General features: G+C 54.9%; 1 protein-coding gene across 10 annotated transcripts in view; it reads right to left on the bottom strand.

Annotated features, from left to right (window-relative positions):
- Cacna2d2 (calcium voltage-gated channel auxiliary subunit alpha2delta 2) overlaps window positions 1-16746 on the bottom strand; it is a 132527-nt gene extending 115781 nt beyond the window's left edge. For 9 of the 10 annotated variants that reach the window (XR_006074363.2, XR_013052933.1, XM_015997063.3 and 6 more), the window contains exon 1: window positions 16255-16529. Coding sequence is in view for 8 of the 10 variants with exons in the window: in XM_015997063.3 (XP_015852549.2) it covers window positions 16255-16469 (215 nt within the window). In the remaining 2 variants the exon portion in view is untranslated. Of the gene's footprint in view, window positions 1-16254 lie in introns of all 10 variants that reach the window. The other variant, XM_076576999.1, reaches the window with a different exon arrangement.
- Between the last annotated feature and the right edge of the window lie 5728 nt (window positions 16747-22474).

The raw sequence follows: 22474 nt of genomic DNA, 5'->3' as shown, positions 1-22474 counted from the left end.
GGACAGAGACCCCCCCTGAAGATTCTTTGTCCCTCATTAGTTCCTTGGCCCCCTGAAGACCTCCAGACACTGGGGAGAACCCAGGCCAAGACTTCAGAGGCCAACCTATCAGGGACAGCTCTGGTCTCAGGCTTTGACTCTCCTCCATCTGGCCCAGTCACCTCTGACAGAAAGCCTTCCTGGATTTCACACACACACACACACACACACACACACACACACACACACACACACACACAGAGTTCTCACCATATTTTAACAAGTCTCACCTTAAATTGAAACTGTAGCCTGGGTCTATAATCATCCTTTTTGTGGAGCATAGCTTAGAGCCCGGCAAAGAAGTCTTTAGGGAAGATCTGGGGACAGATTTTTCCCGAACTGGTACCTGGTCTGACCTCCTCCCTCTGCAGTGTGAGAAAAGATGCAGCAGGGGGCTGGGAGGGAGGCCTCACCCTCAGCAAACACCGGAACACACAGGAACTAGGGGTGTAAAGCACCCACTGTGAGCTAGGTGTACTTTGTGGGTGCTACCAAGATTAACAGCCAGGTGCAAACCAATTCATGCTCCTTCACAGACATGGACACTGAGGCTTGGAGAGGTGGGGCCACTTGCCCATGACTGTACAGCCAGTTTGTACAACCTGAATTGGAACCTGGTAAAGTCTTGCCTCCGAGGCCTGGCGTAGCCCTGAGACCACAGGCCTCCCTCCCTTCAAGGTGGATTTCATTAGCCAAAATTAGGGAAAGGGGGCAGGTAAAGGCCGTCCTTCCTTGATTACCATTTCCACCCCCGCAGAAGAGACTCTATTGCCTCCTCAAGCCACACCAAAGCTGGGTGGAATGGAGAAGCCTGAGCCAGGTAGGAGCAGAAGACCCACTTCCTCACGATTTGCTTCCTTGTGGTGACTGACTTCTGCAAGTAAGCCAAGCCACCAGCAAGAGCACACAACCTGCCGGCCAGCAGGTGACTTGGAAGCTCAGTGGGAGTCTCCCTCTGAGAACTGTGAGGCTTCACAGCTGCAAAGAGGAAGGGGCTTCCTATGGGTCCCTCCTCCTCTGGTATCTGAAAGGAGTGACCAGGCATACTGTCCCTCAGGGTTGACTCAAGGACAGGCAAGAAGGTGAACCAGCAGGACTCAATCCTGGCAAAATCATCTGCGGGTGTCTCCAACCTTCTGCAGACTCCACACTAGCACTTTCATTCTTCATTCGCCATCCACCCATCCATCCATCCATCTATCCACCCATCCATCCATCCACCCACCTACTCACCCACCCACCCACCCATCCACCCAGCCAGCCACCCACCTACCCACCCATCCATCCATCCACCCACCCACCCACCCATCCACCTATCCATCCATCCACCCATCCATCCAGCCAGCCAGCCAGCCACCCACCCACCCATCCAGGTGGATAGTGAGCACCTACTGTGGGCACAGGGAGAGACGCTGGTGAGCAATGCAGGCCGGCCCCTGAGAACTTCAAGCAAGACAGGAAGACATCTGAGTGTGATTGGGTGGGCCCCATGAGTGGAGGGAAGAGGAGCCCCGCAAGCCTGAGGGACAATGCATGGTTAAGAGTCTGATCTGAGCCTGGGTCAGGCTGGCATAGTTCCACTGGGCTGGAGGGCAGTCCACACAAAGGGCATAGCCTTGCAAAGCTGAGCGTAAGCTCTGCACAGAGTGATGCTCCAAGAGCACCACCCACTATTCGTGGCACCAGAGCAGGCTGCTCCCTCACAGAAGCTGCAGAAGTCCAACCCTCAGTACACGGTAAGCACTCAAGTGCCGGGTGGAAAGGGTGGAAGGCTCCCAACAGTGAGGTATTAGGAAGACAGACCTAAGCAAAGAGTGCTAAACTCGGGAGTCAGGAAGCAGGACTCTACTCAACTTCTGGTACCCAACCTAGGCAGGTAATAGACTAGCCAGGACCTCTCTCCAGACAGAGATGCTCGGTACTCTGTGTATACCAGGAAGCTAGGTCCTCTGAGTTGGGAAGAAGGGAGAAGAGACTGGCAGCCAAGGACTACATGTCTAGGACTCCACTCTAGTCAGTCACTCCACAGAACACAAACCTGTGCCCATCACAAAGAGGTCCCGCCACTGAACCTGTTAACCCACGCTCTTTTTTTTTTTTTTCCAAGACAGGGTTTCTCTGTGTAGCTCTGGCTGTCCTATAACTCACTCTGTAGACCAAATTGGTCTTAAACTCACAGAGATCAGCCTCCCTCTGCCTGGGATTAAAGGCTTGCACCACCATCACTGGGTGGGCTCATGGGTGGGCTCATGCATTTCAACATTGTAGCTTTTACTCTATAACTAGTATCCTTATTCCTGAGGTGGGGGTAGTAGGTTCTGAGGCTTAGTCCAGGTAGCAGAGGCTGGCTTCGAATTTTGTACATAGTTGAGGATGACCTTGAACTTCAGAGTCTCCTGTATCTACCTCCAGAATGCTGCTGGGGTTACAAGCCTGTGCCACTGTGCCCAGTTTAGGTGGTGCTGGGACTTGAACTCAGAACCTTGCACATGCTAGACAAGCACTCTACCAACTGAGCTATCTATATTCCCAGGCCAAGGCTAGAGCATTATTATCCTCTACACTCTTTACCCTGCTGCTCCACCATCAGACCCTCTTACTCACAGAAGGGCCCACAAGGCTTTTACCATTTCCAGAATTTTTTCTTACTCTCTGGTGCTCTATGCAAATCCCCTCTGTGGGCTTCTGGGGATCCACAGCTATATCAAAAAGGGGCTTCATGGGCCATCCAGAGGCCCCACTTCCCATGGCACCTCCAGGATGGTGGCCAGGCAGAGAGGCGCGACATGCCATTAAGACATCAACTGTTGAGAACAGGACTAAATGACTGATAGAAACGCATCCAATCCCCTTTCAAGAGGAAGCAACTTAAGCACAGAAGGACTTAAGAGTCGGACTCGGTGATTCCTCAGCTCCTCTCTACCCCAGCCCTTGTCCCTGCAGAGTTTCTAGCACACAGTAGGCTTGCACATCAGGGACAACAAAAACCAAAGCTACAGGTCCCTCCAGATGGGCACATGGAGCCTCCACCTTGCTTCATTTTAGAGTAATGGCCTCATCTGTACGCCACCAGTCTGGAAATCACCTGTGAAATATATTTCTCCCGGCACTAGCTCAGGAACCATGTAAATCACTCGATTTAATGGCCTCTGGGATTGCTCACTGCCACCCACTTCCCAGAAGCTCTGTGCTAGGAAACTGGGGCTGTGGGGCAGCAGGCCGGCTGGCCCCCGTCATATGGTCTGGCTTCCGAAGGCATGCTAGGCACTGGGAGGCACTGCCCAAGGGGGTAACAGTATCTAAGAGCAAGAAAGGAGAAACAGATCAGCCTGCCAGGGGGTGTTCAGCACCTGGGGCTGGAGCCAGATACAAGGCACACCTCTCTCAGATTCTACCCTTGTTTGCTGCCTGGACCCCGAAACAATGGCTTATCTTCAGTGGAAGGTGGGTCCATGTGACCTTCCAGAGCCTCCATGACCCCAACTGAGGAGGGTTCAGGGCCACTGGAATGGCCAGAGACAATTGGTGGCCTGGAGTATGATGTACCCACATTCCCTGGGGTATCATCTGTTCAGCTACACTCACATGTCTTCCTCACTGTCCATCTTCCCCACACACTGTGAGCTCCTGAGGCAGGGACCCAGTTAGCTCAACACAGCCAAGGTGTGGGGAGTGGGCTTCCATAGTGAAGGCCGTTGGGGGCGGGTCTAGAAAGAGAAGCAGCCCATGAAGTGTTCACCAGGGCAGGTGGGGCTTGGGCAAGCATCACTGTAGAACAGGCTGGAGGGAGCTGGGCAACCTTTTCAAGAGGCCAGGACATCCCCCTAGGGAATGTGTAGGGATTTGGGACCAGCATGACCTCTGACCATGGTCAGGGAAACTCCCTGGAGCCAGTCTACTGTCCCCCGCCCACCCTTGTCCAGCAGACCGGGTATTTACTTTCTTCTCTCCCCCAGGCCACAGTTCTCCACCTTGGCTAACCTGGAGGGCTCTAGTTCTGGTCTGGGGAAGAGGCTCAGTTGGCAGGGTGTTTGTCTAGCATGTATGAAGCCCTGGGTTTGGTCCCCAGCATCGCAAAAGCCTGGTGTCATGGTACATGCATGTAATCCCAGCACTTGGATCTGGACACAGGAGAATCTGAAGGTCATTCTTAGCTACATAGCGAATCTGAAGTCTGAAGCCAGCCTGGGTTACCTCGTCTCTAAATAAATAAACAAATAAAAAATGGAAATGCTGAGGCCCTACCTCCACATTAAATGCTGCAGTCCTATGGGTCTCTGGCCCCCTTTCCACCCTCAGGGAAGCCACTGCGACAACATTGCTGGAAGACAGGGACACAAACTGTACTCCAGCAGCAGCCGGAACAGGCCCACAGGAGGCCCCATCCCAAAGCATGGATAAGCCTGCTTTAGCGTCCATAGACATGACCAGTTTGGCCCTGGGACCCCCTGTGCAGATCATGAGCTACCTGCTCTGCAAACATTTATTGAGCACTCCAGAGGCACGATCCAGGAGCTGTAGATGGTGGCCCTGGGCACAGTCTTGATGGACACATGTGGGAAGAAGGGGATATTGAAATATCCTAGAACGTCCATGACCCTCACGGGGAGATATGGGAGGCTTCAGAGGACAATGACTCCTCACCAAGCACTAAGAAACAAGCAAACATTAGCTGGACGACAGGGGTGTTTGCTTGAGGCTGATTGAACCCTCTGAAGCCCTTCTCAATTGCCCCATCTTCATAGCAGGTGGAAGGCAGTATCTGGTACCCTAGTGGGCAGAGATCCTCTCCGATGCTACCCCCAGACAGTGGGTGCCAGTGAACACCAGCTTATGATGCAGGACATGAACGACAGATACACAGATGGGGTGACAGAGGAGTGTCTTCACCAGTTGCAGGGTTATTGCTCTGAAGGGGCCTGGATATGATGAGGCCCCTGAGGCTCGGAGGGGGAAGACAGGGGTTTGTGCAGACTCTCACCGTCAGCTGGGCAGGGCTGAGGCTAAATTGGGACAGGAGGGACCTGGAGAAAGGGCAGAGGGGATTCCTGAGATGCTCATGCCCACGTCCTTGGTGTTTCTGGGCCTTCCTGACTAACATAAACAATTGGATGCGCTGCCTTGCTCGCTGCAAGTCTCCCTGCCTGCCCGATGCTGGCTGCAGCTGGGGCAGAGGGACCACAGAAAGGTAGAGATGGAGGTGGGAATAAGGAATGAGCCTTAACTGCTCTTTCCCTCTATTCCACACATGCACACTGGACACAATACCACCAACTTCCAGCAGGGGTCAGAAATAGGTGGGGATCACGGGAGGCCTGTAGAGGACAGAAGGGCTCTTGGCTGAGCCCAGGAGAGGTCATATCCTTCCCTTTCTGGACCCCAAGCAGCTCCAGAGGGCCATACCCTCATATGACAGGTGGGGATTAATGACCAGAGGGGCACCACCCTAATCCGGGAGCCAGAAAGAGCCCAGGGTGCCCAACTCGGACCAAGGACTGGTTCAATGAAGAGCACAGAGAGAAATGGTAAGATAGGTACCGGATCATGGGAACATAACTGTTTTAGAGTATGGATTTTATCATTCATCAGGAGAACCAATCAAGGATACGCCAGGCTTCTCACAGCGCCCAGGCACAAATACAGTCCCATTATAGGTGCAAGTATAACCCTTCCTGAAACTGCCCTTCTTCTAAGATGAGGAGGAAGTCTCACAGACAGTACCCAATGAAGTCTGGGACTTCCATGGCCATGGCCATGGGATACTTATGGCAACCCATTAAGACAGGCCAGCTGCTTGGCCCCACAGCAGCAGGATATGCCCCCTCTGCCAAAGGCTTGATAATACCCAGGAGCTTCCTGCTGCCCAGAACAGCTTGCCCTTGCCTTAACAGAGAAACAGAAGTGGTCTGAATGGCCTCCTCCAGGCCATGACTGGCCAACATCACCTTGCACAGCATATCGTCTTGATGGGTTGGGGGGTCTAGGCTATGCCTCAACTGCTAGAAAGCTCAAGCCCCATCTCTTAGCAGAACTCGGTTTCTCCACCTGTAGCCCACAGGAGTTAACTGGACAAGCTAGCACACCAGTGTCACTGACCCACAGCTCTACTGTAGGTGGGGGCAGAGCTGCTCCACTGGGCCTTCTCATTGCTGAGCTGCCTCCATCTCCAGGGCTGCCCCAGGCCCAGGGAGAAAGCCCCCATGACAGCCCACCAAGGTTTCCATCAGAGAGGGTCCGACCTTGCAGATGGCCATGTATGATGAGACAACATGGATGTAACAGTGGTACCCCAACCATCCTGCGGGAGAGGCCGCCTGGAGCTACATGGTCAGGATCTGAGTGCTTGGTTCTGAGCACAGAATGGCAAACCTGACCTACCACTTGCTGTCTGTGAGACAAGAGCATCACTTGGCCTTACCGGGAGCCTCCTTTTCTCCTGTGTGTGAAAGAGGGATGTGCGAACTGGCCTCGACGGACAGCATGTACCAAACACACTACCAGGGCCCAGCTCTCGGAAACTGATGCTGTGGGTCAAATAATTGCTTTCTTGACTATGCGCCCCGTTTCCTCTCATTTCCCCCCTCCTCTCTGCTTTCTTAGATCCTACCTCCCCTCGTCTAACCCTGTAACGGCCACGGTCTCCCTACCGTCCATCAAGCCAGCTTTCTTCCTAGCAGAACCCAAGCCTGCAGAATCTCCACCTCCAGCCCCAAGGTGACCCCATCCTCAGCTCAAGGGTAAATCCTGATTAGCCTGAACCAATCACAATGTGCCTTCTCCGTTGCCAGCGATTGGCTTAGAGTGGGCATGTGACCCAGTGCTAGCCAATGAGGTGGAAGGGGAGGTAGGCTAGGGGCTTCTAGGCAAGGTTTCCTCTCCTCTTAAGAGAAACCTACAGGAACAATCTCCTGATGTGTACACAAAGTCTGGGTCTGACATGATGCCTGGAGCTCTGGCAGCCATCTTGTTGTCAGTAGGGAAGTTGACCAAAATAGTCAGCCATACCCAAATCAGGCCAGCCAGGCAGAGCACGGCAGAAGACTCGGTTCTCACTGACAGCTCATGACTCCTTGTCAGAGGAGGAAAGGCCTAACCACAGGGCAAGTCCTCATTCTGGGGTCGCCAAGGTGTACACAGGGGCAGCCTTGTTTCCTCATTTCCGTAGCCAAACATGTCCCGCAGACTCAGTGTCCAGGGCGGTGACGTCAGCACCATCCCTCCTCCTCCTCCACAGGCCCCGTAAAGCGGCCCAGCCCTGGTCCAGGTGCAGGATTATAAGGAGAGACACACAGAGTGGAAGGACCAGACGGGCATCATTCAGGAAGGCTCCTCACCCCAGCACTGGGGCCCCGAAGACCAACCTGGTAGCGAAGTCTGGGCGAAGCCAGGAGTCAGGGAGGCCAGGGAGTCTACAAGACCTGCACGGGGCTCTACCTGGCTGGAGAACAGGTATTCCCGGGGCCGGTGGCAGCCCAGGCAAAGATCTGAATTCCAGGCTGGAGTGTACGGCATAGCTAATCGCCATAAAGCGACGTGGAGGGGAGGGGCGGGTCCCAGGGACGAAGGGGAGCCCACCCAGCCCCTTGCGCACAGAGAGGACGGAGAAAGGTCCTTCGGTGAAGGCTCCGCGTGGAGGGCAGCGGTCCTGGCAGTGCCTCCACAGTTCTAATAACTGAAGGTGGGGGGCAGGGCCCGCGTTGGGGAGCTTTGTTGTTTGTTTGTTGGAGCTGATGGCAGCACCGAGCCTGACCTTTAAGGCTTCAAATGCAGCATTTCAGGCAGCGCCAGCGGGAGAAGGCAGTTGCGGAAGGAAGCTATCAAGACTGAAATGCCACGTCAGGCTGGAAACTCGAGGCAGAGCGGGGGCTTCTACCTGTCTGAGGAGCACACCCACCCCTCAGTGCCCACCCTCCTGCCTAGTGGTGAGGATGTCCTTCCCAAGGAGACCCGGAAAGCTTGGGTGACTCTGAAACGGCACAGGGGACACTGGTATCAAGGTCTGCCCCCACCCCCACCCCCAATCGGGAAGTGGGGTATCACACTACAAAGGCACTCTGCTTTAAGTTCACCCAAGCGGACCCCCAACTGCTCCCTCACCCCAGGCCATAGATATGGCTATTTAAGACAAATGATTTCATGTCCCAGTACACAGATGGCCGCATGGGAAATCACCCTGCAAGCTGCATGCACTGAGCCCTAGTCCACAACATAAATGTGGTGTCTGGAGGCTCACTTTCCTCTCCTTGGGCCTCTGTTCCCCTGCATATGAGATCAGGACTTGTGGCTCTCCTGGAGCTTCTGTGGCCGTGTCCCTCAGGAGTCCAGGAAGCACACAAGGCCCACGGTGCCCCACTGGTTTTGCCCAGGTTCCTTGACCCTTCAAAAACACTGCCTGCTCAACAGGCTCCTGAGCCTGTTGTAGGCGCCTCTGCCCTTCCTTACAGAAGCCCCTTCTCAGAGTGCCCAGAACCCTAGGCCATCTTGCCTCCTAACACACAATAAAGTTAAACTTACGGTTCTCTCAGACATCAGGGCTTATACAGCCCCAATGCCGTAATGTGGGGTACCAGGACAGCCAATCTCATAAAGATTCAGTGCACAAAAATCATCCTTGAATCTTACTAGAGACACCGAATAGAGCACACAGGGTCAACAGGTCAGACGCTGAGTGGTGACTGCTGACTGCATGGGCATCTTGCATTGGGCAGGGACCCCAGAACCTGCTGCAGATGCTCCTTGTCCTTCACTGTGCAAACGAGAAGTGTGCAGAGAGGGAAACCCACCAGCCCAAGGTCACACAGCAGAAGTCTTCCAGTTTGCCTCACCTCCTCCATGTGACCCCTAGAGACTTTCTCCACACCAGAGCCGCTTGCAAAGCCACTCGGCTTCTCAAAGTCCCCCCAGAGCTCCTTAGAGGCCCAAGTCCTCCAGCGAATCTTAGATACCATTCATTTGCAGAAATCCGAATTCCAAGGACACAGCCTCTGTGCGTTTCCTTCGCAGACTGTCATTCTGCCAGTTGGGAGCTGATCAAACTTTCTAGCTCAGCCTTAACTCAGGCTGTTCCTGACATAAGAGTTTGCAAAACATGGGTCTTCACAAGCAGGAGGCTTTGTTTCCCATTGCCAGCCTTCGCCCACCAAGTTCTGGCATTCACATCAAAGGCAGGTACAGAAGGTGGATACTGCAAGCACATTCTGGCTGCAGAGATAAACTGTCATGTGCTTGCACTACACACACACACACACACACACACACACACACACACAGAGGCACATGAACACATGCTCACATTTGAGTTCATATGTGCTTGTGTGCATATACCTGCACGGTGCATACAAACATGTATGCACATATACACCTACACATGTGCATACAAACACCATGCCAGCACCAATACGCCTAGGCACACACCTACTCACAGGCACACGAGTAGGTGTGTAAACAAGTATAATGTACATCCAATACATGTGCAAAGCCGTACATGAACACACAGGTGTAGACAATGCTACCCATATGCACTCAGGTCAAGGTAAGGGCCCTGTACAACAGGAAAAGCCCCAGAAACCATAACTGGGCCCAGGTACCTATGGGACCCGACTGGATACTGGATGCTATAGGTAAGGGGACAGGTGCATCAGGGCAGGCACAGCTATACCTGAGCATCCTTCTAGATCTAGGGCCTGGAAGGAGGTCTATCCCTCACGATCCATGCCATCTTGACTCTAGGAGGTAGCACAGAGGCTTCCAGACCCAGAGACGCCCAGTAAGTACCCAAGGTCACGAAGCTGCTGGGGGGGTGTGACACTCTCAGGGGCACACTAAGAGGGCACTGCTCAGAAAGGCCTGGCCATCTATTGGGAAAGGAATGTACCATGGTGGAAGCAAGGAGCCTAGGGTCTAAGGGAACAAAGGGAGAATGATGGGGTGGGGGTCTCCTTCCCTGTTCCCTTTGTTTGATGGGGAGAGATAGTTAACAGCCAGTAGGAAAGATTTCCTCTTCTCCTCTTTCTCTGCTAAACAATTAGGCTAATCAGAGCTCAAAGTGGGTCAGTCAGAAGCCAAGAGGCTTCAAGGCACCCAAGGTGCTAGGCCCAGACAACCTCACGCACACAGAGAGCAGGCAGGCTGGGGGTAAGTCCCGCCTCATCCCTGCTAGACTGGAGTGTGGAGAAGAGCTGGAAGGCAGATCCCCACACCTGTCTTCTTGGAGTGCTGGAATGTCCGAGTGGAAGATCTGAGAAGAGGGGAAACTGAGGCCCAGCGGGGAAGGAGCTCTGTCCAAGGTCACTGGAGAAGGCTGGGCTGGAGAGGCACCTCAACCCAAGTGAAGAGTGCCCTGTCCCCACACACAGCTGAGCAGGGTCTCCTAGTACACAAGGCTACGCTCACACCAGGCTCAGTCACCGGCACCAGCAGGGGACAAAGAGAATCAGACAAGACCAGATAGGTAAGGAAGCATGTGGGGCCATGGGGAACAGCAGGACCGGGACAGGGGACAGGATCAGTGGTGGGGACAACCACATGAACCGCCCGAGTCTCACAGGGGCAGCGCAGGACCTGTCTGCATCAAGTCACACTCAATCTGTGTGCATCCAAAGGACAGAACTCTTGATTCCTTAAGGACGTCCCAGGAAACCTTAGGGACTGTGGAAGCCTTTACAGGCCTTTCAACCTCAGTGGTCATCTGTACTGACACTTCCCATACCCCTGAGGCCCTTAGTGACGCCAACGCAGAAGGCTCTTTAGGTTCCAGAGGACGAGAGGAAAAGGGAAGGTAAAAAAAAAAAAAAATTTAAAAAGAAAAAAAAGAAAGAAAGAGCACAAACCACACATATACTTCCCTTTGGGAATACAATTATTGATTCTGTAGCTTCTTGTTTAGACAGTGGGCACCAGGAAAAATAAACCTGACATGAAGGGAATCTCCTCAGCAAGTTGCAGGCTTGTGTCTGTGATAGGAACCTCCTCGCCATCACCTTGGGGACTTCAGGCACCATGCCCCTCCCAGGCCTAAGGTCCAATCACCAGGAGACACAGACCAAAGGTTCCCAGGCAATTCTGGAAGGAGTTGGGGGCTGCAAGTGAGAAAGGACCTTTCTCAGAAAGAGACCGTTCCCATGCCATAGACAATGCTACCCTGCAGGGCCCAGGACTACCAGCCTTGACTCCTAAACCTGCCGGCAACCTCTGAATAGCAACAGGCCCTTAAGAACCTAGAGCCTTCTGCCCTAACCCCACACGGTCTCAAGCACCTGGAAGGTCAGAGTCTTCTGAAATTCCACGGGCCTAGCAAAAATAGCTGGGAGGCTCCAACTTCATATACACATCAGATCCCAGGCTCTACCCCCCACCCTCTGACCTTTCTTTCCAGAATCATCATAGAATGTGGAAATGGAGTCACCCCCCCCCCCACACACACACACTGATGCTCAGTGCCCTGCCCGGCAGGCTTTGCCACACTCAGCACCAGGACAAGGACAGATCTGGGGTGTGGGGACATTCTATGATGGCCAGTGCACACAAGGAGGGGGACCGGCAGGGCAGCCTTGGCCAAGGATGGCCCCTCAGGCTTGCAGAAGACCCAAGGGAGAAAAGTGGGACAGAGCAGGTCACGGGGGGGGGGGGGCTGTCACCCACCTCCCACGTCCTCAGCCTCTTCACTGTCTTCCTAAAGACCTGAGATTTGAGCTCCTCTCCCCACTTCCTGGACCCCCGTCCAGATGTCCCCAGGCCCCTGGCAGGAAGGGTAACATTTCTGACCGAACGATCTTCTCTCAGTCCTTATAGGAAATGTGGGCTTCGGGCAGACCCTGCCATCTCTCTGGGTCTCGGTATCCCAGTCTGGGGGGAGGCCATGACAGGAGTTCTGAGGACAAGCTGGTAACAGTGGTGACAGCCCATCCTGGGCGGAGTGAGGGGAGTCCACCATCACCCCTGCCCCATCCTCCACTGCCAATCACCAGCGATGGTTGGATGGGGGGGCGGGCAAGCAGAGACAAGGCATGGCAGCCTATGACTTTAACCCTGTGCTCAGAGGCCACACTGGTCTACATAATGAGACCTTATCTCAATAAATTTAAAAAAATAAATAATTTTTTTTTTTAAAGAAAGCAGTTAACCCGGTGTGGGGGGCACTGTGAAATGATAGGCAGCGAGGTCCCACAGCCATGGCTTGTGAACTTGATGCACATATGAATAGTCACTGCCCTGATGCCCAGGAGAGCTGTTCCTGCCCACTGATGGCTGCCCTTCTCCCACTGATTTTCCCCACTAGGCTCTTAAGATCATCTTATTTCAGCAGGGGAAATCAAGGCAAGGTCGTCTCAAAAGAGAAGGTCAGGTCTTGAGACCAAAATGGAGCATGCAAGGCTTACACCCAGCACGCCTCCAAACCGTGTCCTCCAAGAAGCTGGCAGTGTCCACTGTAGACATTCGAGGTGCTGAGAGCTGGTAGGGTCTCCCCACAGTCGGCAGAGGGGAGAAGGCAACACTGGCTGCTGAAGGGCTCACTTGATTTACCTGTGGCTCAGTTTCATTTTGGGGTCTCTCCCTGGGGACATGTGTGTGCTGGAAATCTGGAAGAAGACTAGCCCCTCAAACTATAAAGGTACCCGTTTTAAAGTGGGCTTAGTTCCTTCCCAGGAGGTGAGCCTGACATATTTGGCCAGGAGGAGCAGTCTAATAAAAGTAGGGTGTAAGCCGGGCGGTAGTGGCACACGCCTTTAATCCCAGCACTGGGGAGGCAGAGGCAGGCGGATCTCTGTGAGTTCGAGGCCAGCCTGGGCTACAGAACGAGATCCAGGACAGGCACCAAAGCTACACAGAGAAACCCTGTCTCAAAAAACCAAAAAAAAAAAAAAAAAGTCGGGTGTAGAGGGCGCAGCAACCAAAGGTCTCCCTCGGATCCTCAGCACCAGCAGAGGTGCAGGCACCTGGCAGCGCCGCATTTAGCAGCAGCAGGCCTGGGAACCTCGCCCCTCCCTCCTGCGAAAGCTGCGCAGGTTGTTGGAAAGAGGGGGGACCCGCACATGCAATGTTGCCTCCCACCAATAGGGAGAGCCACAGAGAGGTAGAGGCCCACTCCGAGGCCCAGACAGACACACGTCACCCACCATTAACCACGGCTAGACTGACGCACGCCCTACCGTGAGCACTGCCCCCCATTTGTCCACTCAGAAGAGAAGCACTTACGGACTCTAACGGACATTCGTTTGTTGGGGGTACAAACCCCTCAGGGCCCCTCACTGTTCCTCACCCAAGCCGGAGAAGGAAGGCACCAAAGCGACCCATCACTACAGCAGAGCTGGGTTACGAGGTGCAGCCGGGCGGGCGGGGGGTTCAGCCGGGCACTCCATACAGCACTTAACCAGCACTCCACTGAGCAGGGGACAGCGGAGCCCAGGGACACCACAGAACAGGTACCAGGACCCAACAGAGAGGACAGAAAGGCAGGTTGGCCAGGGTGGGCACAGACTGATGACAGGATAAATACGGAGGTGAGGAGAGAGAGAGAGAGAGAGAGAGAGAGAGAGAGAGAGAGAGAGAGAGAGAGAGAGAGAGAGAGCTGGAGTGTGGGGGCAACAAGAGGGTCAGAAAATACATCAAGGCTGTTAGCAGCAATGACTGACGCTCGCCAGCAGCAGAGGCTGGCCTGACCACCGGGGTGGGCGTAAGTGGGAACAGAAGGAAGCAGGTAGAAGGGAGTGTGTGCTGTTCCAGGACTCCAAGACACGCGAGTATATACACACCCACGCGTGACACATGTATCTGAAACCCCGATTCAGACCCAGGTGGGGTGACAAAGGCCCCTCTTCCTAAAACCAAAGTCCCGTCCTCCCTCCCGAGGCAACTCCTCTGCCCTTTGCAATCTAATGGCTTAGTTCATTTCACCCGATGGCAGACAGCCACGCCGCCGGCGCGGTAACGGCCACCAGATCCTAAGCCCACGTTTGATTAAAACCAAGCAGTTTGGGGAGCTGGGCCCCTTCCCACAGCTCCATTCCCAGGAGGGTATTCTTAATCATGGAGGGCCCTCCCCACGGAAGGCTCGTTCCATGTTACCCCGGTACCACCGGGCTGAGAGTCCTACTTAGTTAGCGTCTTGAGGATCCACCTGTATCCGTGCCCTCCGAGGCTGGCCACTCGGAGATACCTCCCAGCCCTGAGCAGCTCCACAGAGCCCTGTGGCCCCCGCGGCAGCCTCAGCCTTTTATGTCAGCTTAACAAAAGCCCTAACTCAGAACCAGCGCAGTCACTGGGAGGGGTCCACAAGAGTCCCCTTCCTCCTCCAAGGATCAATAGCTATCTGCATCCACGGGACCAGGGCGGCTGAAGGGCGCTGCCTGTCATGGCAAATCTGCTTTGATGTCACACATTCGTCACCTCCTCCCAGACCCCAAAGCTCCGCAGCCCCTGTTCCATCCCCTACTTTCATCCCCTAGTTATGGTTTGTAAGCCATGTCCCAAACCCTTGAATTAACTCGAACTACATCAATAAGGGACGGGTGTCCAGCTGGAAATGTGTGGCTGTAGTCACACCCTCCTCAGCATCTTCTGGCTGAGGACAGAGGGACAGGTGTGCACTCTGCTCAGGGTTTTACATCGTCCTAGGGGAGACTCAGGAAGGCCCAGCAGCCACTGCACGCTGCAGGGAAGGGGAGAGAGGTCAGAAGAGGTAGAAAGAAATGACTACTTAGACCTTCACTTGAGGAGCTGGGAAACAGCTAGGAAAGAAAAGAAAAAAAAAAAAAACTGTGGCTTGGCTTTGAGGGAAAAAAGAACAATAAAAAATGCTTTTGCTCTTTTTAAACACTAGCTTCAATCCAGTTTCCCGGCAGTAAATGAAAGACAATAACATAAGCCACCAACCCTCGAACTTCCCTGCACTCCCCCATCCACTCGTGAAAAATCCAGACAGCTGACAGAGGACACGTCCGGGCGGCACCTGTAATTTGCCAGCTGATCACCCGCCTGAGCACGGCCAGGCTGTGTGAGGAGAGCGATGACAGCCGAGAGGACAGACAGACAGACAGACTGAGAGCAGTGCCTCATCGGAGTTTGGCCCTCCCTCATCTAGGAGAACCTACCAGCTGAAGTAGGCAGGGTCTGTGGCAGAACCAGGGGCTCCTACCCAAGGGCAGAACTGCTCTTATGACGCAGACTAGTCACTCTCTTTCCTGGGGCCAGACCCTTCCTCTCACGCCCGAACCTGGGCCAGGACACTCGTGAAGGAGTCCAGGGACAGGTGGCTCCTCAGAGCCGAGGACAGAACACAGACGCACGGTGGTTGCCATGCCCCAAAGGGGTGTCTGGACACTGGCATATGGCTGGGGCATGGTGTCAAGAGACAGATGTTGTCCTAAAGGCCACATGCAGAATACCCACTCCCTATCTAGACACATCTGCCCGACTTTGCCAGCTCCTGGGGAAGGTGAGGAGGCTCGGATGGACCATCAGCACCAGCGGAAGCTGGCAGAACCTGGAAATGCTATTACCCTGTTCGTAGCAGGAGCGACAGTGCCAACATCAGGGCCAGGCAGGCGTCCTCCCCATCATTCACCTTCTGACCCAACCCCAGCACCTTCACCTCTTTATTGAGCTCTCCAGGGACGCCCTCTCAGGTGGGCGGCCAAGAACAGGTGACATTGTCCACAGCAAGAAGGTGCTGGCAACCTCTGCATCCAGCACCCCCACCCCACCCCCCGCACACACACACCAAAGGAAAAGGCCCAAGAAGACAGGTGTGGATGTCTGACCCCACGTCTGACTCTAAAGCGCTAGGTTCCCATCAGGGATAGAACACAGGGCAGATGCGTGGCTCCAAGACTACCGGGCAGGGGTCTCTGGCCATTCTCTCAACCAACCCCAAGATCCTCTATGACCAGGACAGTGGCAGGAGTATCAGCTAACAGACTCCAACACCCACCCATTCCTATCCCTGGGCTTGAAGATTTTTTTGCTCTGTCCCGTTGGGGGTGGGGGCGGTCTATGGGAAGCAGGGGCACCGCAAGGAAGTTTCGCGACGCAGCCAGAAGCTCCGGGACCCTGACTGCCAGCCCACGGGGGTTTGTAGCCGCCACCCTCAGTTGCAGCATGCCACGGGACCCAGAGCCCCCGCCCTGACACCCGGCGCGACGAGGGGCAGACGCTGGCTGAGGGGCGCAGGGGAGCGCGGAGCTCCGCGGGGTCCCGCGGCTGGCCTCGGCCACTTACGTGTGCTGCTGGGGGAAGCTGTAGGCAGAGGCGCCGGGGGCGGTGAGCAGCGGTAAAAGCAGCAGTGGCGGCAGCAATAGCAGGAGCGGGCGTGCGGGCCCGGACGCTGGGCCCCGGGGGTCAGGGAAGGGCCGGGGGCCACGGCCGGGCCAGGGGCGCGCGGTCCGCACCGGGCCGGGCCAAGAAGCGCCGCAGGTCCGAGCCGGCACCGCCATGTTTCCATTCAAGATGCGGCGCCGCGGGGAGGGGGGGGGACGGCGGCGGCGGCGGGATGGAGGGGGGGGGGCGCGGGCGGCGGGCTGCAGGAGGCGAGCCGGCCTCTTCTCCTCCTTCTCCGCGCGGGGCCTCCGGGGCTGCACTGGCCGCAGCGCCTCTGCGGGCTGCGCGCAACGATCTCCCCGCCGCGCTGGCTCCAAGCGCTTTGAGCGCCTGGCCCGGGACCTGCGCTCAAATAGCGGCCGCCGCCAACCTGCCGGCGCCGCCCTCCCCTGTCGCTCCCTCCCTCCCTCCCTCTCTCTCCTCGGCCGGCCCGCCTCCGCGCGCCCCCGCCGCGGCCACGCGCCCGCCTGTGCCCGCGCGCCCCTCGTCCCCGTTCACCCCCGAGCCTGCCCTACTGGCTCGTGCAACCGATCCGAGTCCGGGCTCGAGCGAGTCCTGCATCCCAGCCGCTGTCCGAGCGCCCAGTGCACGTCCCCGTCTCCCCCCGCCTCACCCCCCCAATTCAGACCCGCTAACAACCCTCTGCCCTGTGAGTGGGAACTGTCTTAGGCAGTCGCACATACGACTCTTCTGGGGCTCGACCTTCAACAGGCTTAAGGCCTGGAGTCACAGGTTTAATGGTGGAATGGCAGGCTTCTGCAGACTAGAGAGGAGGGTGCCAGTGCTGTCCCGCCCACAGTAGCTCAAGCTACCTCGAGATTTCTTCCTGCGGGGAACAGGGGGGCTTGCACTTCCAGCCCTTGGTAGAAAAACAAAGCTGGGGGGGGGGTTGGTTCTTCTAGTTCCTTGGAAGGGAGTTTGGGTGGCAGGATAGCTCTGCTCTTGCTCTGCTCTACTTCACCGCCAAGGCAATGAGTGCAGGGGAGCCCAAACCTCGGCGTGTGCAGGGGGAGCCCGAACTTCGGCTCTCTGGACTTGCACAGCCTCTGGTCAGACTAGTCGAGAGCCAGGGAGCTCACCCCCAGCACCACCCATTCATTTCTGTCCTAGTGATCCCTGGCACTTTCCTGCTGTGGTTACAAGGATAAGGTTTGTGTCACATTCAGTTCCTCAGCTTGTGGGTCACCTTCTCAGAGCCTGCCTTTTTCTTAGGAATACTCTCTAGGTCCTTGGTGTCGTTTCCGGGATATGGTGAGAATGGGGTGAGTGGCCTGGTAGCTGAAGCACTCGCAGCTGGGCAGAGCAGCTCAGGGAGCTGCTGAAGTGGGCCCTTGAGCCCCATGTCCGTCCCGTCGTCCCGTGTCGGTCCCCCCCCCACCGGGGCCCCACGCTGATGAGAATGCTCCCTGACAGCCTGACACAGGGCTGGACCCCTTTAGCAGTAACTGCTCACAGATTCTGCCAAACGTGAAGCTAATGGGTTCTTAACTGCTAGGTAGCTCAGTTCAGAGATGCCCAGGGACTCTCGTCTCATGCCTGGGTAGCTCACCTATCATCCACTCGTAGAGAACAGTGGCCCCTGGACTGAGGGGTACAGAGGTGGTAGAGACTCAGGACCACCTTTACTTCATTTTCTACCCTGCTGCGGACTTGCCATCCTCACCCCGGGAAGTTTCAGGGGCCAGGCTGACAATATACTGAAAATCGTGAGGCCTCGTCAATGATATCAAAGGGGACTAGAGGTCCTGGGCTCCACCTAGTTCCTGGGACCTGATGGACAGGAAGGACCTAGTGAACTCTGGGAGGCTGCATCAGGCCAGCTCTAGGGAGACAAGCAGAGGCCTCACTGAGCCAGATGTGTGACTGTCAGATACCCACTGCTCCCTGTCCGCAGCTCTGGGCAGGGCAGTGCCACCACCAAGATGGATGAAGAGAGTGTCCGGCACCGGAGTCAGGAAGCCTGCTCTAAGCATCCTTTCCTAGCCTGCTGACACCTGTCTATAACATCTGTATCCCTCACATGCAGGGAGGACTGGCCTGAGATGTCCTCCCACACTCATCTGCTGGACAAGTAACTGTTCAGCCCAAAGCATGCAACTCCTTTTGGGTTTCCTGCACAGGGTGAGTATTTTCCCAAGGCAGACTCTGCAATGTCCTGACCCATGTCAGGGACAGCCCGCTTGACCTTTGATACTAAGATGGTGGTGCTATCCTCCGAGAGAACCCCGGCCGTCAAGCACCTGGGGCCAGTCAGTTCGGCAGTGAGCACTGGAGGCTGGGCATTTCAGGCTCAGCCTCCGCAGATGTGCACCTAATTGAGGCCGCTGGCGCCGAGGGAAAGGCGGGAGATTTTGGTTGACAGGCCGTTAAAGGAAGACAAATAAGAAGGGGAGGTAATTAAGAGTAAATGGGTAGTGAGAGTTTACACATTCCAACTTCGGAGGCTTACAATATCCTCAACCTCCTGGCAGCTGGCTCCAGCCACAGGTTAAGATCTGGGGAGGAGAAAGCGTGACTTACCAGAGAAGAAGTTGTCCGCAGCAGGCAGATGGGTTCGGCAGGAAATGCCTGGCGCCACCCACCTGACCAAGGTGACTGTCCTGCAAGGTGTGGGGTGGCAGGGGGGCAGGGGCATGCAACGTTGCAGTCAGCAGAAAGGAACCAATTCCTGACCGGGACCTGGCAGGAGCCCATCTCATAGCCAAGCCTATGGGGGAGGGGGAGGGGCGATTCTGGCCAGTATCCAGAGGGACTGACAGATCGTTATGGAGGACCTACTACGTGCCAAGGAGACTCTAGGCTCAGCCATACCACCCAAGGGAAGAGGAAGCCCATCAGGAATGTTTACTATGCCAAGGCAGCATGATTCCTACCCCAGACTACCTCACCTTCAACACCTCCACTTGTCCCTCAAGCCTACAGGCTGGACAGCAACCTGTTAGTGAAAACCCCTGCCCTGTGGCCTTAGTCCTGCAGTTTCTTCTCCCAGGGGACACGCTCTCTCACCTCTCCCATTTGGACCCAGGATATTCAAGAGCCCGTCACACCACTTAGACCAGGAAGTACTCCTAGAACAGCCCTCCACAACTGGACAGGCCTCCCCATCTCTCCTGCTCCCTCTTCAGTTACACCCGCAGGGTGGCTTCTGCCTTGGGGGTCTGAAACACACCTATACTCTCCACTCTCATCAAGTTGGGACCTAAAGTTCCCCAGTCCCTGTCACACTCTCCAGGTCCTGTATAGGCTGCGGCCATTTGGGAGAGCAAAGACTTTTGGGCATAAAGAATCCAACAGGAGGCATGTTAAGGAGCCTGAGAGTTATACCCAGGAAGTGTAGTCTGACCCAGGAGTGAGGAGGATCAGCCTTGGCCACAGGCATCGTGGATTACACAGACAAGTCTACTCTGCCTGTGTCTTCATCCACCTATGCCAAGTGTGAGCTCTCATCTGGCAGTACTAGACTCAAACCCAAAGCATGTAAGATCCTTAGGGCAAGGCTCAGCACTGAGCAAATGCTCAATGAAGGAAGACTCAGGATTCGTACATCCCCTAGGAAGGGCATCCCTACACTGAAGCACATGGAAGCTTCCTGGAAAAGGAGGAGAGATTCCAGCTCAGCCTTGCAAGTCGAGCAGGGATGTGCTCCCCCAAATGCCCTAGTCTAAGCATGGTGCAGATGAACTGTAACCTCCACATGTAACCAGAAGAGGGCTCCAGCTGGGATGGATCATCTGAGACTTGAAGGATCTCTTGAGCCCAGGAGTTCAGGGCTAACCTGGACGACATAGTGAGATCCTGAACCAAAATATAAATAAAACTTGATCAAAACCAAAAGCAAAACAATCTTTGAATCTCCTCAGTGAAACTGCTAATGTTCACTGTAATAGACAGTGGGAGGTAGAATTTATTCCTTTCATCTGCAAAATCCTGAGCTACAGACCCTCAGAGCCTATAATATCTTCTTAGACAGAAGGAGAAACTGAGGTCCAGAGAGGGGAAGAAACTTATCTAAAGCCACCTATATGTTAGTGAAGGTCTGGATATGGAGCTCCGAGTCTGGAGACCGTGTTACTATCCCAGATCTGTCTCCCATGATGAAGAAGGGGACTGGTCATACATAGCCTCAGACTTGACTTTGACATGCTCCTCCTGGCCTCTGGAAGCAGAGGAAGCAACAGTCCCAGTCTGGGGACCACGGGAGAGCGAGAACTTTTTATACTGCCACGGCAGCTGCCTACTTAGATTGCCATTATCACAGGGGTCACTGAACTCAGATTGCCTGTCCGAGTGGAGAATACTAGTTAATTGGGTAGATCCTAGTTTCTATAAGAGGCTTGATCCATGGTTCCTGGGAACTCCCTGCTTAGTAGGGAGGAGAACATGACACACAGGACAGATATGATAAATACCACAAACATGCATGATGAGTGAAAAAAAGCACATATCAAAGAGGGCATTGGCTTTCTCAGCTCTGCGAGGCCCAGGCAGTCAGGAAAGGCCTCCTAAAGGGGAGGAGCCTGAAAGTGGCACAAAAGGACAGGAAAGAACTTGGGTGGCTGTGTGATGGAGCACAAAAGAGTATCGCTAGCTGCAGAAAGGGCTGAGATAAGAGTGAGCTGGACCTTTCTCCAGGGAAAGTGTGTGTGAGTAACCAAGAGTGAGCTCCTGACAGAGGCGGGAAGATGGACAGTGTGGTCTCCTGGACAGCATGGGGTGAATATGATAAGATGTCAAGGCAGGCTGTTCACCGTTGTACCCAGGGCTCCAGGACCCTAGGCAGCCTCATCCATAAAGAAGGGAAGTAAAAATATGTCAATCACCACGTGAGCCGTAGGGAAGTAGTGTCTACTTCTCATAGCTGGGTTTCTTCTAGCTCAGGTTCTTTCTGTACAGACAGAAACGGCTACACAGCCAGAGAGCTCCTGTCTTGGCTACATGTGTAGTCCTACGGCAGGTGTTCCTGGGTGAGATCTGGACCAACCCGCTCATGTTACAGATGTGGAAACTGAGGCTCAGGGAAGGTGGTCTCATCCAGGGGCTCAGTAAACAAAAAGATCTAAGGCCCGGACTAGATGTGGGTGTGGCTCAGTGATACAGTGTTTCTTTGCCTTTCATACACAAGGCCCTGAGTTCAACCTCCACACCTGAGAGAGAGAGAGAGAGAGAGAGAGAGAGAGAGAGAGAGAGAGAGAGAGAGAGAGAGAGAGAGACTGCGGCCTTTTGAGTTTGAGTCCTTAGAGGACATTGACCAAAATGTCTGCCCAGTGTGGGAAGGGCCCTTGGCTCCTTCGCTGGGTCCTACTGCTGTGGTGGAAATACCCAGATGCTGGTCTTGTTCACTTTCCTTAGACCTTCATCCCGCTCTGGCAGGAGAAAATGAGGACAAATAAAAGAGAGAAATTGTCCCCTCAGCAGAGCATTAGGTGTCTGAACGGTTTTCGAATAAATAAAAGTCTCCTCAGAGCCCCTGGCCAGGGCTGACAGCAGCTCTAACTCTCCACAAGATGTGTTTTTCTGCCTCCAGGTGGAAGTGAAGGGTGTCGATGGTCGGCTAAGTCAGGCTTTGACAGAGGCGGCCTTTTATCACAGCCTAATATCCCATCAGTGCCTTCGCCCAGTGGCCACAGCAAATTGTCCCGTCAGAAGAGGGTGAGGGGCCAGGCACTGTCCCCACCAAGGGCAGGAAAGAACCTCCGGGGCAGGACTGTGTCCTGATCAGGCTGCTAGCACCCAGCCAGGAATTTTGGAAATGGTTTGTTTCTCATTTGCTCATTTTGCAAGTGCAGACACTGAGGCAGAGAGGACCTGGACAAATCAGTCAATGAAGCCAACAGGCCAGGCATGCATCGCTTGAATGAGCCACCTCCGCACAGCGCGTCAGGAGTGGGAGAGCCACTTTCTAGAAGGGGCCTCTCCGAGACAGAACCACACCTCACACCAACCACCCGTCTCTTGGCACAAGAGTGTGGGGCAAGATGGTGGCACACCTTTAATCCCAGGACTCAGCAAGCAGAGGCAGGTGGATTTTTGTGAGTTCGAAGCCAACTTGGTCTACATAGTGAGTTCCAGGCCAGCCAGGGCTATATGAGAACCTGCTGGGGTGGGGGGTGGGGGGGGAGGA

The sequence above is a fragment of the Peromyscus maniculatus genome, chromosome 7, assembly GCF_049852395.1.
Source record: "Peromyscus maniculatus bairdii isolate BWxNUB_F1_BW_parent chromosome 7, HU_Pman_BW_mat_3.1, whole genome shotgun sequence".
NCBI classification, from domain to species: Eukaryota; Metazoa; Chordata; class Mammalia; order Rodentia; family Cricetidae; genus Peromyscus; species Peromyscus maniculatus.
The sequence above is the reverse complement of the archived record's forward strand: the minus strand, read 5'-3'. Positions and strand labels throughout refer to the sequence as shown.